This window comes from Grammomys surdaster, unplaced genomic scaffold, assembly GCF_004785775.1.
Source record: "Grammomys surdaster isolate TR1022 unplaced genomic scaffold, NIH_TR_1.0 64, whole genome shotgun sequence".
In the NCBI taxonomy this organism is placed as follows: Eukaryota; Metazoa; Chordata; class Mammalia; order Rodentia; family Muridae; genus Grammomys; species Grammomys surdaster.
Window position 1 is genome coordinate 274,140 of NW_021604566.1, and position 14,748 is coordinate 288,887.

Below are 14,748 nucleotides of genomic sequence, written 5' to 3' on the forward strand. Positions count from 1 at the left end.
GAAGGAAGGAAGGAAGGAAGGAAGGAAGGAAGGAAGGAAGGGGGGGGAGGGAGGGAGGGAGGGAGGGAGGGAGGGAGGGAGGGAGAGAATTCAACAATAGAAGCTGAAGAGCCCAATCTGGGAACAAAATTTGATCAGATGCATCACTTATGGCAAATCACTACTTGAAGAGAGGCTTAAAACATTAGTTACTGGGGAAATACCAATAAAGACTATAACAGGAGATTGATGTGCACACACTGGAATGGCTAAAGATAAGCTGAGCAAATGCATTGAGGAGGGTGCTGTGCAGCTGAGGTCTTGTGTGCTGGTAGGAACGTAAAATGCCAGAACAAACTGGGAAATAGTTGGACCTTTTCTGAACTAGCTAAGCATTAACCTACCATTGATGTGGTCACTCCACTCCTTGGGGTTCAACTATTAAGCATAATAAGTCATGCTCCTAACACACTTGTGCACACATGTGCCCAGCAAAACACAGTCACCAAGAGAATGGGGACACTGTAATGCTACAACACAACAAAAAGATGAAGCTCTAGTGTACACAGCAAGAACACACACCCAGATAATCATGCTGAGAGGAAGAAGCTGGGAGTGCATGAAGTTATGAAAAGACTGATGTGTAGCAACAGAAAGATCGCCAATTGGCTGAGAAAAACAGGGTGGGCTTAAGGAGGTGGGTGGGGCAGCAAAAATAAGGTAAGAAAAAGCTTGAAAGTGGCAAAATAGTCATTTGATTGTGCTGGTCTGATGGGTGTGTGTGCATGTGTGTGTGTGTGTGTGTGTATCTGTGTATGTATGTGTGTATGTGTGTATATGTGTGTATGTGTGAATTCTTGTAAAGTATACATTAGTGAAATGTAACATATGGTAAGTTTACTATATGTTAATTGTTTCAATAAAAATATTATCAAATGTGATTCTCAGCTTCACTGGAAATTTACAACTGATGTTCAAATTGTTCATCTATCCATGTACACCAACCAGGATGCTGTGGTGTCAAGCTTCCCTTTCTGCAAAGCCTGGGGGCTTTGAAGACTTTCCTTGTGTGCTTCCAGAGCACGATCTGCTTTCTTGGGACAAGAAGAAAATTCTGTGGTGAGTTATAAAGCCCAGCAAACGCACGCGCGCGTGCACGCGCACACACACACACACACACACACAATAATTCCTTTATCCGATATTGATTTTTCTCACTGTACATTTGATAACTCACCATTGATTTTGGAAACTTCCCAGTCATTTTGAAAGCTTTCTCTGCCAAGGGCGAATGTAAACTTGGGCCTCCAACGTGACTGCTGGTCATCATCAGTGGCCTCGAAGATGAGGCTCCCAGGGGCGCTGAGAGGATGGCAAAAGAACAAGCCTGTGTAGTCTTTAGCTAGGCGAGGGGGGTTGTCATTCACATCCATGAGGGCCAGGTGGAAATGCGCCGTAGAACTCAGAGAGGACCCACCTAGGACATTGAAGGGTTAGATTATAGTTCCAAGCATTATTATCATCCTTCATAAGGAATCATGTTTCTCCTTTCTTAAAAAAAAGATCAATATTAAGTAGTTGACTCTATTAAAGTAGTAGAAGGAAGTTTTTAAAATTACAGACTTAATTTTAGTACTGCTTAAAATGTTTAAATGGAACCAACAAGATGGCTCAGTGGGTAAAGATACTTGCTACCAAACTTGGTGACATGACTTTGATCCCTGGAAGCCACATCGAGTACAGAGAACTGACTCCCATAAATTATTCTTTGATGTACACACAAACACACACATACACGCACACATGTACACCCACATACGTACACACATGCACACACAAATAAATGTAATAAAAATGTTTTAAATGTTTAAATGATAATACTAACTCTGTGTGTGTGTGTGTGTGTGTGTGTGTGTGTGTGTGTGTATGCCTGCCTGTCTTCAAGACAACTCTGAACTTTACAGAGGAGAAGAGTGACACTCAAAAGCTATGTGACCGAGCTAAGTTCACACAGCAGTGCACAGTGGAAAGGTCCCTATCGGCCACACCCTCCATCACTTCCCACTGCCTTCCACAACCTAACCCATCTTCTAAGCTTCATTTCCTCAACTGAGAAGCACATGGCTGTTTGAAGATCTTTGTGGAGATCTCACACATAAAAAGAAAAAAGCAAATGGTTGCACAAATGTCATGTCATGCTAGAGTGATAAAGACCATGTCTTCTTCATTATGACGAAGGGTAGCCATGCGCTCTTGGGCAAATCAATTTCTCAATGCCTTGGTTTCTTTGTGCACAAAGTATGGTCAATAACAGAAGTACACAGGAGGCATCCAGTGTAGTACAATTGACCCTGACTGTCCCTGTCTGACCTCACGCAGGCACTGCTTTGATGATTGGTCGCTACTTATGTTCCTGTAAAGTGTTTTATGGCTCCTGCTTTGATTCCAGGAAGCCTTGTTTTCTTGATTTTCTTCACAGTGTCTTTTATGTCTCCGACTGTTCTTAAACCAAAGACAAGTCCACAGATGGCCTTGAAGTTGTTTGGTCTATTAACATTATTATTTTGGTCCCAACAACTGAAAATAGAACAGGTTTTGGCTCATGGTCACAATCCATGAGACTTCTAAAATGTGAAAACCACTTAGAAACTTGTGCAAAGTAAAATGTTGATCGTCGTGGGATCAAGAAGAAGGCACAGCATCAAGGTTTAAATGGAAACCTCCCTCGAACTTACTGGGAGGTTTATATCACCAGTTAAACATATACGTCCTGATAGCAGAATGTGTAGCAGGAGGCAGAGACTGTCCCTGTCTCAGCAAGCCCTTGTCTATTTGTACATCCTTCCAATAATAAACAGCCTTGCTGGAGTTGAACTTAACTACGGTCATTTTGGTTTTCTCCATTTTTCCCATACATTTTTATGATTCCTTTCTCTCTCCCCCTCCCATGTCTGCCTCTAATTTGGGGCTTTGTATTTTAAAAGTTTATTATTTTTTTGGTCTAAAACTGTATTTGTTTGATAGTAATTAGCTCTGTTCTCATCTTTTTTTTATAAGCCAAACAGATACATTACTAGCTAATTAGAGTCCTTGATCAGCACAAGATCCACAGAATTCCTACTGCAAGATGGAAAATTCCATTTAACAACACTCAATGTTTTAATTAGCAGCCTTATCCCTGGATTCCATACTATTCCTGTGAATTTATCTTCATTTTAATCTGAAATTTTTCTTGGAATTCCGTGTTCAGAATCAGTGGTCAACTTGTGTCACAGCTGAGTTAAATAGGATGCAAGGCTTATGTAAGGATGGTCCAAACATCCTGGCATATCTGTGCAATTGTCTTCCCTTTCAAAGTTTATCTTGCCTCACTGAAGCAGCAGATACCCAGGTTCAGATACCAGCTGAATCAGAATCCCCAAGGATGGACTCCCAGGTCACAGGTACACAAGCTTTCTGGAGGACAGCCTTGCATAAAACGTTTTGTGCTCTAAAAAAGCATCAGCGCCAAGGGGCTATAATTTAAGGCTCTGTGGGCCACTGGTTTCCGGATTAGTAGAAGCCCGCAGTCCCATTTGAGGAGGTAGAGAGGGAGGTTAGCTAGGGACTCTAGAACATTCCAAGAAGAGGCTCTAGTCCCTACAGAAAACCAGAGCAGACAGCAAGCATCCCTGATACCCTGCCAGCCTTGGGGAAACTCTGCCTAGTTGAAGCACAGATTGGCACAAGTGTTCTCTAACACAACCACGAGGGGGTGAAAATATACACGCACTCAGACACACACACTTATACACACACACACACTCTCATATATACTCATACACACTCGCACACACACTCATACACGCTCACACTCTCACAGTCACACACACACATACACACTCATACACATACACACTCTTACACACACACTCACACTCCCTTCCTCCCTTTTGTACCTGTTTGCCTATGGCTTTATGGTCATACTCAACAATGATTTTTAATCTTCTCTTGCCTTCTCACTCATTTTTATTGATGTTCCCCCACCCCCCAATAATCTGTGATCTGGTTGTGCTTTGTTTTGCTCACCTACTTCAGTGGCCACCACTTGTACTCGATACACACTTTCTGTTTCCCTGTCCATCGGAGCAGCGCTAAATATCTCACCAGTGACGGAGTCGATTTTAAGCCACCCTCTGTTATCGCCTTTCAGAGAATAACTTCACGAGGGGGAGAGCAGAAGAAATCTTGTGTTACTTTGCATGAAAACGGAAGATAGTCTGTGCTTCCCCGACATACTTTCATCATTTTGGTGTACTATGGAGCAGAATCACCGAATCTGCATTTCATTTACACATCCCTCTTTGGAAGAAGAACTGTCTTTACAGCAATGGTTCTCAAGCTATGAGTTTCCACCCCTTTGGGGATCAAACAACCCTTTCACAGGGTCACCTAAGACCATCTGAAAACACAGATATTTACATCATGATTCATAACAGTAGCAAAATTACGGTTATGGAGTAGCAACAAAAATAAATTTATGGTTGAGGGTCACACAATGTGAGGAACTAAATTTAAAGGTTGCAGCACTAGGAAGGTTGCGTGTCACTCCTCTACGGTATGGTTCTGTGCTTGTTTCATTATGCATAGCAGAGTGACAAGCTCTGGGAGAAAAGTTATATTTTCCTGGCAATCAAGATTCCAAACTGAAGTATATGTCTTCTGAAAGCTTTCAGTACACCACCCTGCTAAGGAAACCTGAGCAGGAAATCTTGGAGACACAGGCTGCTCATGGCCTGGCAAGCCTTCACTATAGAAACATCAACTTCAGCAGACAGGGCTGAGGCAAGAATTGAAGAGTGAGGCCTTTAGATACACAAATAATCCAGTAAAGTTTGGTAAATACAGCATACATGCTTAGAATCACAGAGTGGATGCTTGGACTTAGAAAAGCCTTCTGAAGATGTTGACACAGACAAGAAGGGTCCCACAGAGATACACAAGCCAGACAGAGAGGCCAAGAGCATCCTGGTGTGTGCACAGTGTATGGATATGCGTAGGCAGCAGTAAATGGGAAAGATGTGGCCACAGAGAAATATTGTCTTAGCATCTCACCTTGAACACTAGCCCTGTGAATGAGGGGATGAGCCCCAGCCTAGCTTTCCAGATAGAGGAGGAGCCCAGGATCCCTACATTTATTCCCTTTGCCCTCTAAGGTGGTTTTTTCTACTTCTGGGTTTTATCTCTCCACAACTCCAGTCTATTTTCCATAGGAAGCTTCTCTTGAACCTCAACATTTTAGACCTAGGGCCTGGACATGGCTCACCCAATCTCAGGGGGCGGGGCTCCCACCTTGTACCTTCACCAGATCTCAACTGAGGCCTGCAGCAAGGAAACAAAATGGCTCCTAAAGCCATATGTCTGACACACTGAACCAAGGATAGAGACCCTGCTTCTAATGTCTGCTCCATTGCCCCAGTTCTTAAGCCAGTGCACGCTGCTTCTCTGCCTTGCCAGCTCTCCTTCTGGCTATGGTTGCAGCATGCAAGTAGGCCTGCCTAGCCCCGCTGCCCTGTACCTCACAGCCAGGCCTTCAGGATCCCTGGCAGTCACACTGCCCACTTTTGTGCCTACAGCAGCATCCTCGCTGATGTTTGCTTGGAATATTTGCTGGGGGAATACAGGTACTTCATTCACATCCGTCACAATCAGCTCGAAGGAGGCAAAAGAACTAGCATTGTACTCTACACCTTCCACCAGCGGCTCAGGGTTTTCTGCTTGGAACACAATGCTAGTAACTGGCTGAGTTTCAAAATCAAGAGGCTGTGGAGGAAGAGAAAACAAGGGGAAATTAATCTTGAGGTGAGTAGCTCCCTTAAAGGATTTATTTCTTTTAAAACTCACACAATCTTAGTTGAAACCTTGTTCTCAAGAAAACCATAACACAACTTTATTCAGGTGCCATCAGAGCATTGAGTGGTTTCATGTACATGGGCTGTCAGGGAGAGAGAATCTAACACAGCCCTCCTCAGATTCATTTAACAACCCTGGTGCACCCTACGTGTCTTCTCAGCAAAATCTTGATTCTCCTCAGACAAGAGCATCTAGAAAAATATTTGTACTACGGACGTGTTCACATGATACAGAAGATCACTTCCCAGTGATTTCAGAACCCAAGACCCAAAATGCAAGACTCTGGGAGAGGTGAGCAGAGGTCATGCCAGCAGGAAGATGTGTTTCTGGTCCACCTGGATAGACAGGACCAGGAGTGAGAACAGGACATTGATTCTGGCTCTATGTAAGGGAGAACTTAACAAGCAGGCTACCTAAGATGGAAAGAGTTGGTTCAGAAAACAGTCCATTACAAATTCTGTAACTTTTCAAGGATATGCTTAACTACATGTGCCAGCACAGATAGATTTATCTATCCTATAAGCAACTGGCCCATGGAACCTCATACCCCCCCTAAGCAGGAATCTATTGTTCTATAGAAGAGAGGCCAGATAGCCCCTCCAGTGTAGGGCGTCATCTCAAGACTCAAGGATCCCATAGGACTCTGAACCCATGTAAACTAAAATCTAAATAGTGTGTGTGTGTGTGTGTGTGTGTGTGTGTGTGTTATTGTTATTTTAAGATGGAGGCACGTGGACTTTTAAAATTCCATCATTTGTATGTGTATGTATATGTATGTTGGTACATCCATCCCATAGTACATGTACTAAGATAAGAAGGTAAGTTGTGGGGGTTAGCTCTCTTCTTTCACCATGTGGGTAAAACTCAGGTGGTCAGGCTTATGGAGTAAGTGCCTTCACCCACTGAGCCATCTTGCCAGCCCCAGTCAAATAGTCATGTAGTTTTGGTTTTTTGGGTTTTGTTGTTGTTGTTGTTGTTGTTGTTTGGGGTTTTTGTTTTTGTTTTGTTTTGTTTTGTTTTGTTTTTCGAGACAGGGTTTCTCTGTATAGCCCAGGCTGTCCTGGAACTCCCTCTGTAGACCAGGCTGGCCTCGAACTCAGAAATTCACCTGTCTCTGCCTCCCAAGTGCTGGGATTAAAGGCCTGCGCCTCCACTGTCCAACAGTCACGTAGTTTTTTACTGTTTTTTAGTTTTGTTGTTGGACTCTCAAAAGGCCCTAAAGTGTCAAAAACTAAACAGAACTAGTGCAAAGCCCAAAAGGATGTTGTGGTGGTTTGAATAGGAATGGGCCCCATAGACTCATGTGTATAAATGCTTGACCCATAGGGAGTGGCACTATTAGAGATATGACCTTGTTGGAGCAGGTTTTGCCTTGTTGAAGGAAATGTGGCACTGTAGGGGCGGGCTTTGGGGTCTTCTATATGCTCAAGCTATGTCCAGTGTAGCACCCAGTCTCCTTCTGTTGCTTTGAATCACAATGTAGAACTCTGAATTCCTTCTCCAGCACCATGTCTACCTGGACACCGAAATCCTTCCTACCATGAAGATCATGAACTAAGGCCCTGAAAATGTAAGCCTATCCCAATTTAATGTTTTCTTTATAAGAGTTTCCTAGGTCATGGTGTCTCTTCACAGCAATAAAACCCTAACTAAGACAGATGCTATACGTTAGGAAGCAGCACTCATGACTTTATGCAGGTGTATTGTTCTGAAGGACTCACGACACCTAGGCCTTGTATCATTCTGTCATCAGTACACAGTAGTAGTGGCATCCATTCATGAAGTGCAAGACAGACACAGATTACATTGGCTCAGCCTGCCCTTCTCACATCTGAACGAATCCCTTTCCTCCAGGAGCTGAGCATTGCTGGTCTCCTCATCCGTTTCCTCATCCTACCACATAGCCTAGACAGATGGGCTACACTTCCTCTGCAACTACACAGCACCCGAGCCAGAGCTTTGGTCATATTGTTCTTATTCTGTCTTGTCACTGGTCATCAGCTCTGTGAGAGGAAAGACTGTGGTATAGTCATCTCACTCCTCATCTTCTCCCTGACACACAGTACCCAGAGTACATCAATTAGAGGGTACATAGATAAAAGGCTTGATCCTTGAGAGTTTCAATGGAAAGAAAATTGTAGTACAAGAAGATACACAAGATCTTTCTCTGGCCTTCTGGATGCACCCACACATGTGTATATGCCATATATATAAACTGTTTATGTCCATTACCAAAATGCTCTCACAGAGATATGCTTGGTGTTATTGGAGGAGAGACTGTTAAGTATTTAGCTTGGCTAAAAACACAGTATCTCCCTTGATCATTGCGAATAGGAAGATAAGCCTCTGGTATATAGCTTGTGACCTTCAGAGTTTCAGGACTCCGGCTATGTTCTGAGATTACCTTCTAGTGGTCAGCCTGCCAAATTTTGACACTCAAGGACTGTTGTCACAGTACCTGGGGAATAGAGAGCTGAGACTGCAGGTCCCTAACACAGCGGTTCTAAGATTGCTTATGTGATTATTAGTAATTGAACACAAAACAAATTTCAATTATTCATTCAATCAAGCAATACTCAATATCTTCATCTGCCATGTGTCAAGCAATAGTCTAGACACAATAAATATAACAATATACAAAACAAGGATGGCAAGTGTTTGGTGTGTGGCCTGGCTCCACTATAATGGTACCTCATGTATGGCTTACGTGGAAGGACAGCTATAGCTCTCCACTACCATCATCTCCCTAAAGGATCCAATTACCACACATGGTCAGGTTAGCTGTGGATGCTACATGATAAAATACCACAAAGAAAAAATGACATGTGATAGTTGTTTACTGGGATAGACATCCCCCTATCTTCTCTGAGTCCCTAGAGTGGTGGGAAGAGAGAGATGTCCCAGTCCTGCAGCAAAGACTTATATACCACCATGCTTTGCAGACTACCCACTCCCAATTCTGAAAAAACACCCCTTCCTCCATCTTTCCATGTTCTCTTTCCACGTAGATAGCCAAGTATGGAGGAAGAAGCTATGATCATGTTCCCCAAATGTCAGACATCCACAGGTTATGGGTGTTATACACTGAACTCTGCTGAACCCAGTAGGCACCCTTGTCAGATGATGTAGAGGTGACAGTGCACACTCTTTTCTTGTTGTCACTAAATATCTGACAAGAGGCAGCTTAAGGGAGGAAGAATTTACTTTGGCTCACAGCTTACAAAGAGACACAGCCCAACTCAGCAAGAAAGGTGTGGCTGGTCACATTGTGTCCGGTGCCACAAAGCAAATGAATGGATAGGAGATAAGGCTGGTAAAACTTCTTAATTCTGGCCATAGTTTATCAGACAAAGCTTCACCTCCTGGGGGATCCAAAGCCTTACAAAACAGCACCACCAGCTTGAGACCAAGTGTCCAAACACACAAGACTGTGGGCAACATTTCACATTCAAATAGCCAATGCAATCCTGTGACTAGTTCCAGGCTGGCATTATTTTTTTCCCTGTGCTATTTTTCATTTTCTGTGCAACTAATCTACTTGGCCTCCGCTTTTAGCCTTTACTTTCAGCTTTCCATTACTCTAGTTCAAAACATTTCCTTAGCCTTTTTTTTTTTCAGCCCCAACCAACAAGCAATACTCCAGCAGATTCTCGGTTGCACCTATCCCTGTTGCATTCTCTCGGTTGCACTCTCCCCATGAAAAGTTCGTTGACTCAATACCCATTGGATGGTTCCAAATGAGTTACCTGGCAAGCCCATGATGAGCTCTAACACAAATTATGCAGCTACAGAAGAGAAAAATTGAGACTCAGGTACATGGTGAGGGATGGGAATAGGCTGAGGGAAAGTTGGAGACCCTGGAGAAAGGCATGGGAACTGTGAGTTAACACTTTATATCCAAACTCTTTAGTCTTTATAGGAGGGGGAAAGAGCCAACTGGGCTTAGGAACATGGTAAAGGATGGAGTTGTAATTTTTCAAAGTTCCTTGTGGTGAAAAGCACTGGCCCTTCACTCAGACTCATCAGCTAACTAAAATCTGTCACCTTCCTTCATTTCACATCTGTCTCCTCTGTCTTAAAACTTGGGATCACCTTCCTGATTAGCTCTATGCATGCCCATGTTAATCGCATAAAGAGCATCTGTCTACAGTCTCATCTCTGGAGCTAGAGAGGAGGCTTAGAAGTTAAACATTTGCAGAGATCTTAGTTTGGTTCCCAGTATCCAAGTATCCATATCAGATGACTTCTGTGTGCATGTGCACATGTCATCTCTGCCTATTGGTCCTGACATCATCATGGGTAGAATAATCTATTTTATGTATTTTACTAATAATTATTAAGTGGGCTATCTACCTTTTTGATCTTGACATATCCTGTATTTGTCTTGGGATCTGTGACAACTTCCAGTCTTCCCTCAGAGTCTCCTTGTACAATCTTGTACAGAATTTTAGAGCTCCCTGTAAATGGCTCATCAGCATCTGTAGCTTGGATGGTTAAGATGGTGGATCCAATGGCTGTGTCTTCAGAGAGAGTCTTGCTGCCATACTGAGGAAGAAACAAGAAAGGAAACAGAAGGTCCATGTCATTGAGTTTACTGGCCAAAAGGCTAACATATCTGGGCTCAGGACAGAGGTCACAGCTGGCTTTCATACCCAGCATGGTTTTCCTTTTGGTGAACATGTGATGTTGGTTTTAACATCATTTGTACTTAAGAACTGAAATCCATACCAAGGAGCATAACAACTTAGACATTCTAGAACGATTCTAAAATAGACTTCCCCTCCAACATCCACATGTTTAATAACTATAATTACTTGAATAATAATGATACAGATAGCTGTAATATGAGAAGTGCCTACAGTGTAACAGATACTTCTAATTCCTGAATCAACCAAGGGATAGACATTAGGAGCCCAAAACATTGAAGTCAGAGTTGGCTACCAATTCTAAACTTGCTGTTTGTTAATGGAATGGTGCAGTTATCTCATTTCTTTAAACATGGACTCTGTCATGTCTAATAGGAGAATGTAACCTGTGGTCATCAGGAGATAATGCATGTAGAGTCTCTGAATGGCTGGTATACAGCACTTATGAATGATGAGCAGCAAAATACACTAGAGGGCCTCAAACTTACCAGTGACATTTGACAGAGGAGCCAAGGGCTAACATAGTCAACCTCACCCAAGCTAACACAGCTAGTAAGATCGAACCCAAACCTCCAAAGCCTGTGTTCATCACACCCCCATAAAGCATTCTGACTCCCCTGAAGCTCCAAGATCCACTCTTCTCAACATCATGACCTCAAAAGTCGTAACAGCCAGGGTCCAAAAGAAGATGCTGGCAACAGAATAAGTAAGACCACTTCCTCTCCAGCCAGGTTTGAATCTCCAAGCTTTTAAACTCCCCACTGCAGAATTCTTCTGCTCAATCTACTTGCCACTATCTGCTGAAATGCAGGGAACACACAACACTGGGAAGTGAAAAATGCCCCAGAGGATAGAAGCTACAAAAAATGAATTCTTTATTTCATGCTTGCTTAAGCTCAGTGGCTGTTAGACAAGATACGTTCCATCACACTTCTTATGGTTCTGAGCTCTACTGTAAATTAATTCCCTTCTTTGTTACAGCCTTGCCCTGTTTTGATTTATGAACATCATCAGGAGGCTCTGGGACGCCTCAAAACTGACTTCTAACATAACAATCTTGTCAAGTGGGCTTCTCTCTCCCTGGAGCTAAATAAATCGAGACATTCCTTTTAAGGGTGCAATGATAACACCAGACCATGACCTCAGCCATTTGCCTTGATGTCCTTTCTGCCCTGATACTTCTTACTTTATTTGCATCCAATGCTAATTCCTTCGAATAGAGGGAGCACATTTCTCTTAGGCTTAAGCCAGAGATATTTTTTCTCCTTTCCTTTCCTCTTACCTGGTTTAATACAAAATGAGTTAAAGTCGCCAATATGTCTAATCCCAAATGCTTGGCCTAGATCTAACAGCTCTACCTACTGTCCACTGTGTGCAAAATCTATAACACGACACCAGCAGCCTTTAATTTTCAATCTGAAAAAGATTGTGGTTGTAGCTTTTAAGCAGCATTTAGAATAAATGAGCTGCTGGCAAGAGTTTATAAATAACATCCCCAGATATTCTCAGTAGACCTTAGTGCCCCTAAGGACTCATGTAAAGATGGTATCTGGTTGTGATTGATGCATTGACCAGGCTACCTAGCACATTGTCTGTGTTTTTATTTAAATTAAGCAGTCAGTAATATGATCCAAATAAAAATAAAACAAATATTGACATCTACTCACGTCTGATATTTCAAAGATGGGAATCTGATCATTGATATCAATAACGTTGACTTGAATAGAACAGAGAGTCTTGAAATCTGAAAACCAAAGTCACACCACAGAATTCTCATTGGAAATCATGCACAGGCATCAGGGCTTGGTAAGGAAACATTGTCAAGCGACATGACAACTGCTGCCACAATTTCACAGATCCTGTGAATGGAGGCTGCTCTGCCCCCTACCTCACCCACAAGCAGGTCAAAAGAGGAGGTGGAAGCCAGACTGGGCCCTGAGATGCTCTCCTGAGCATCCCACTGCCCTATCCTTGGGAAGGTTTTTCAACAACCAGGATGGCTGCTTTTCTCTGAAGCATCTCCCTTACCTGACAAGTGAATGTTATATAATCTCTGATGCCCAAAGCAAAACTGCCCCCTTGCACCATTCTGCCAAGCATCCCACAGGCTGTAGTTCCCTCTCTGAGTGCATCTGTCTAGCATCCATTCCACCCAGCATTGTGAGCAGGTTCAAGGTCACCTGCTTCCTCTCCTCCAGGTAAGGGTTAAAGTGGTATAATTTACTTCCAAGGGAGGCTAATAGGGAGCTCACAGAAATGGCCCAGGCTTTGAGGGTGGTTTGACAATTTGAGGATTAACTGGAACCAGCAGGGGGATCCCAGATCCAAGGTGAATGTGGCCTGCAGGTGTGTTGTGGGACGGTGTCTAGGAAGAGTGCCACAATGACAGTAGACAGTATGTCCCTATGAGTTGTTAACGTGTGTGTCCATCATTCTTGACAAAAGTGGTACTCCCTTAGGGACAGACACTGGGTCTGGTTCATCTGTGTACCCCTAAGACTTTGTCTGGTACCTTGGCAAGGCGAATGATTAGTACTGCAGGCATAGACAGCCAATGTGAGAGTCTGTCACTTTGCTATGGACAGCGTGATTTACATTTACCTCACTGGACCTTTTAACATAGTGCTAAATAGCATCAGACTTTCACTGTGTGCCAATTCACTAGCTACCTGAGAACTTGGCAGGCAGTTTGTACTGGAATCTGCTTAACTCAAGTTCTCCCAGGATATCAGCATCCATGGGAAAGGGGAAAAAATAAGAAATACATATGAGCCACTGGTCCTTTCTTTTCTACAACTATGTAAACTGTATTCCTCAGAAAACAATTACAGAATCATTTCATGGGGCAGTTACCTCCTAGGACTCTGAGTACCCTAGAGATAGCAACACATTTTGTCTGTGGATGTAGAGATGCGTTGAAGAATAGGAAGTTGGCATGAGATTCTTAAAGATTCCTCTGCCCTAAGCAGAGGAGAGGTTAAGAAGAACCCACATTGACAGTATACAAGGATTAAGGAAAAAAGGTCTCCTATTGTTGTCCAGTGGGCAATTCAAAGAAAAGACAGAACTCTCTCTGCTGTCAGGAACGGCAAAGACACATCTCTCTACTGCTTTCATACATACTGGAGCAAGGCTGAGGAAAGAATTGTTCCTGTCTTTTAATTAGAGTAGTTGTGGGACTGCACCCTGCCACTTTAACAGCTGGACTGATAACCTGGTGGCTGCACTTGCACCTCATCTTCCATTGGCCGCCCTGGACAATTACTGAGCAAGTAGTGATGCAAAGACAGGCTTATGCCCAGAGACAATGCCCTTCAGAATTCCTGACAGCCATTTGGAATTCTTCTTAGACTGCTCAGTGATCTAGAGCATTGTTATCAAACTCCTTCTATCATGACCAAGCCCGTACTGCTGTCTGGGGATCCCCTAGACTTTGAAGCTTCCTTTCTGTTTTTTCTTAAAGGCAGCCCTTTGAGATGGTCACAGAATTCCTCTTGACACCTCATTCTCAGAGTACCAAAGACAACACCATGTCTCCGGATCTGTACCTCTAGCTCTTGAGAAAACATCTGGCTTCCTCGAAATCACAACAATAGCAGAGAATGCTACTGGCATAAGAAGAACCTCATGAATCCTAAGGAAAAGGAAAACAGCCAAGTAAACTCACTACGTTGGTACAGTGCTTACCTATGTCAGACACCTCGACTGTTAAGTTGTACTGAGGACTGTCTTGCTTCTTCAAGGAGTGTTTACCCAGCTGGACCTTTCCCTCATACTCGTCAATGAGAAAGAGTCCATCTGAGGGAAATTTGGGTGTTTGGTCTACAAGTCTGTACTTTAAAATACTGTTGATATTGTTAGCTTCATCCATATCATGAGCAGCAAAGATCCCGATGCTGCTACCTATGGAGAGGAAAGGACAACAATTCACACCAGTTCATAAAGCAGCTTCCTAGAAAACCCAGGGAACAGTTTTGAGTAGTGAACAAAGACATTTAGATTTACTTTGGATCCTTGCATTTTTCCATGGTATGCTTCATTGAACACTGTGGCAGCCAAAACTGCCATACAGTATTGTTAGTTCAGAGACTTAAACAAAAATCTGCCTTCTGGGAGACCAAGAGGCTGAACACAAGACATCAAGGTGTTGACGAGGTTGCTTTCCTCTAGTCTTCTCTCCCTGGCTATTTCTTCCTCCTCCCCAAGTACTTCCTTTTTGTACCTTAGCACC

The 14,748-nt window shown here is 43.2% G+C and overlaps 1 protein-coding gene across 1 annotated transcript in view; it reads right to left on the reverse strand.

Annotated features, from left to right (window-relative positions):
- Nucleotides 1-14,748, reverse strand: part of Cdh17 (cadherin 17) — a 56,539-nt gene that overhangs the window by 9,019 nt on the left and 32,772 nt on the right. Inside the window, exons 10-15 of the mRNA XM_028769542.1 lie at nt 14,205-14,420; nt 12,185-12,261; nt 10,225-10,416; nt 5,537-5,781; nt 4,048-4,178; nt 1,217-1,456 (exon numbers count right to left, since the gene is read on the reverse strand). Of these exons, the coding sequence (XP_028625375.1) occupies nt 1,217-1,456; nt 4,048-4,178; nt 5,537-5,781; nt 10,225-10,416; nt 12,185-12,261; nt 14,205-14,420 (1,101 nt within the window). The remainder of the gene's footprint in view (nt 1-1,216; nt 1,457-4,047; nt 4,179-5,536; nt 5,782-10,224; nt 10,417-12,184; nt 12,262-14,204; nt 14,421-14,748) is intronic.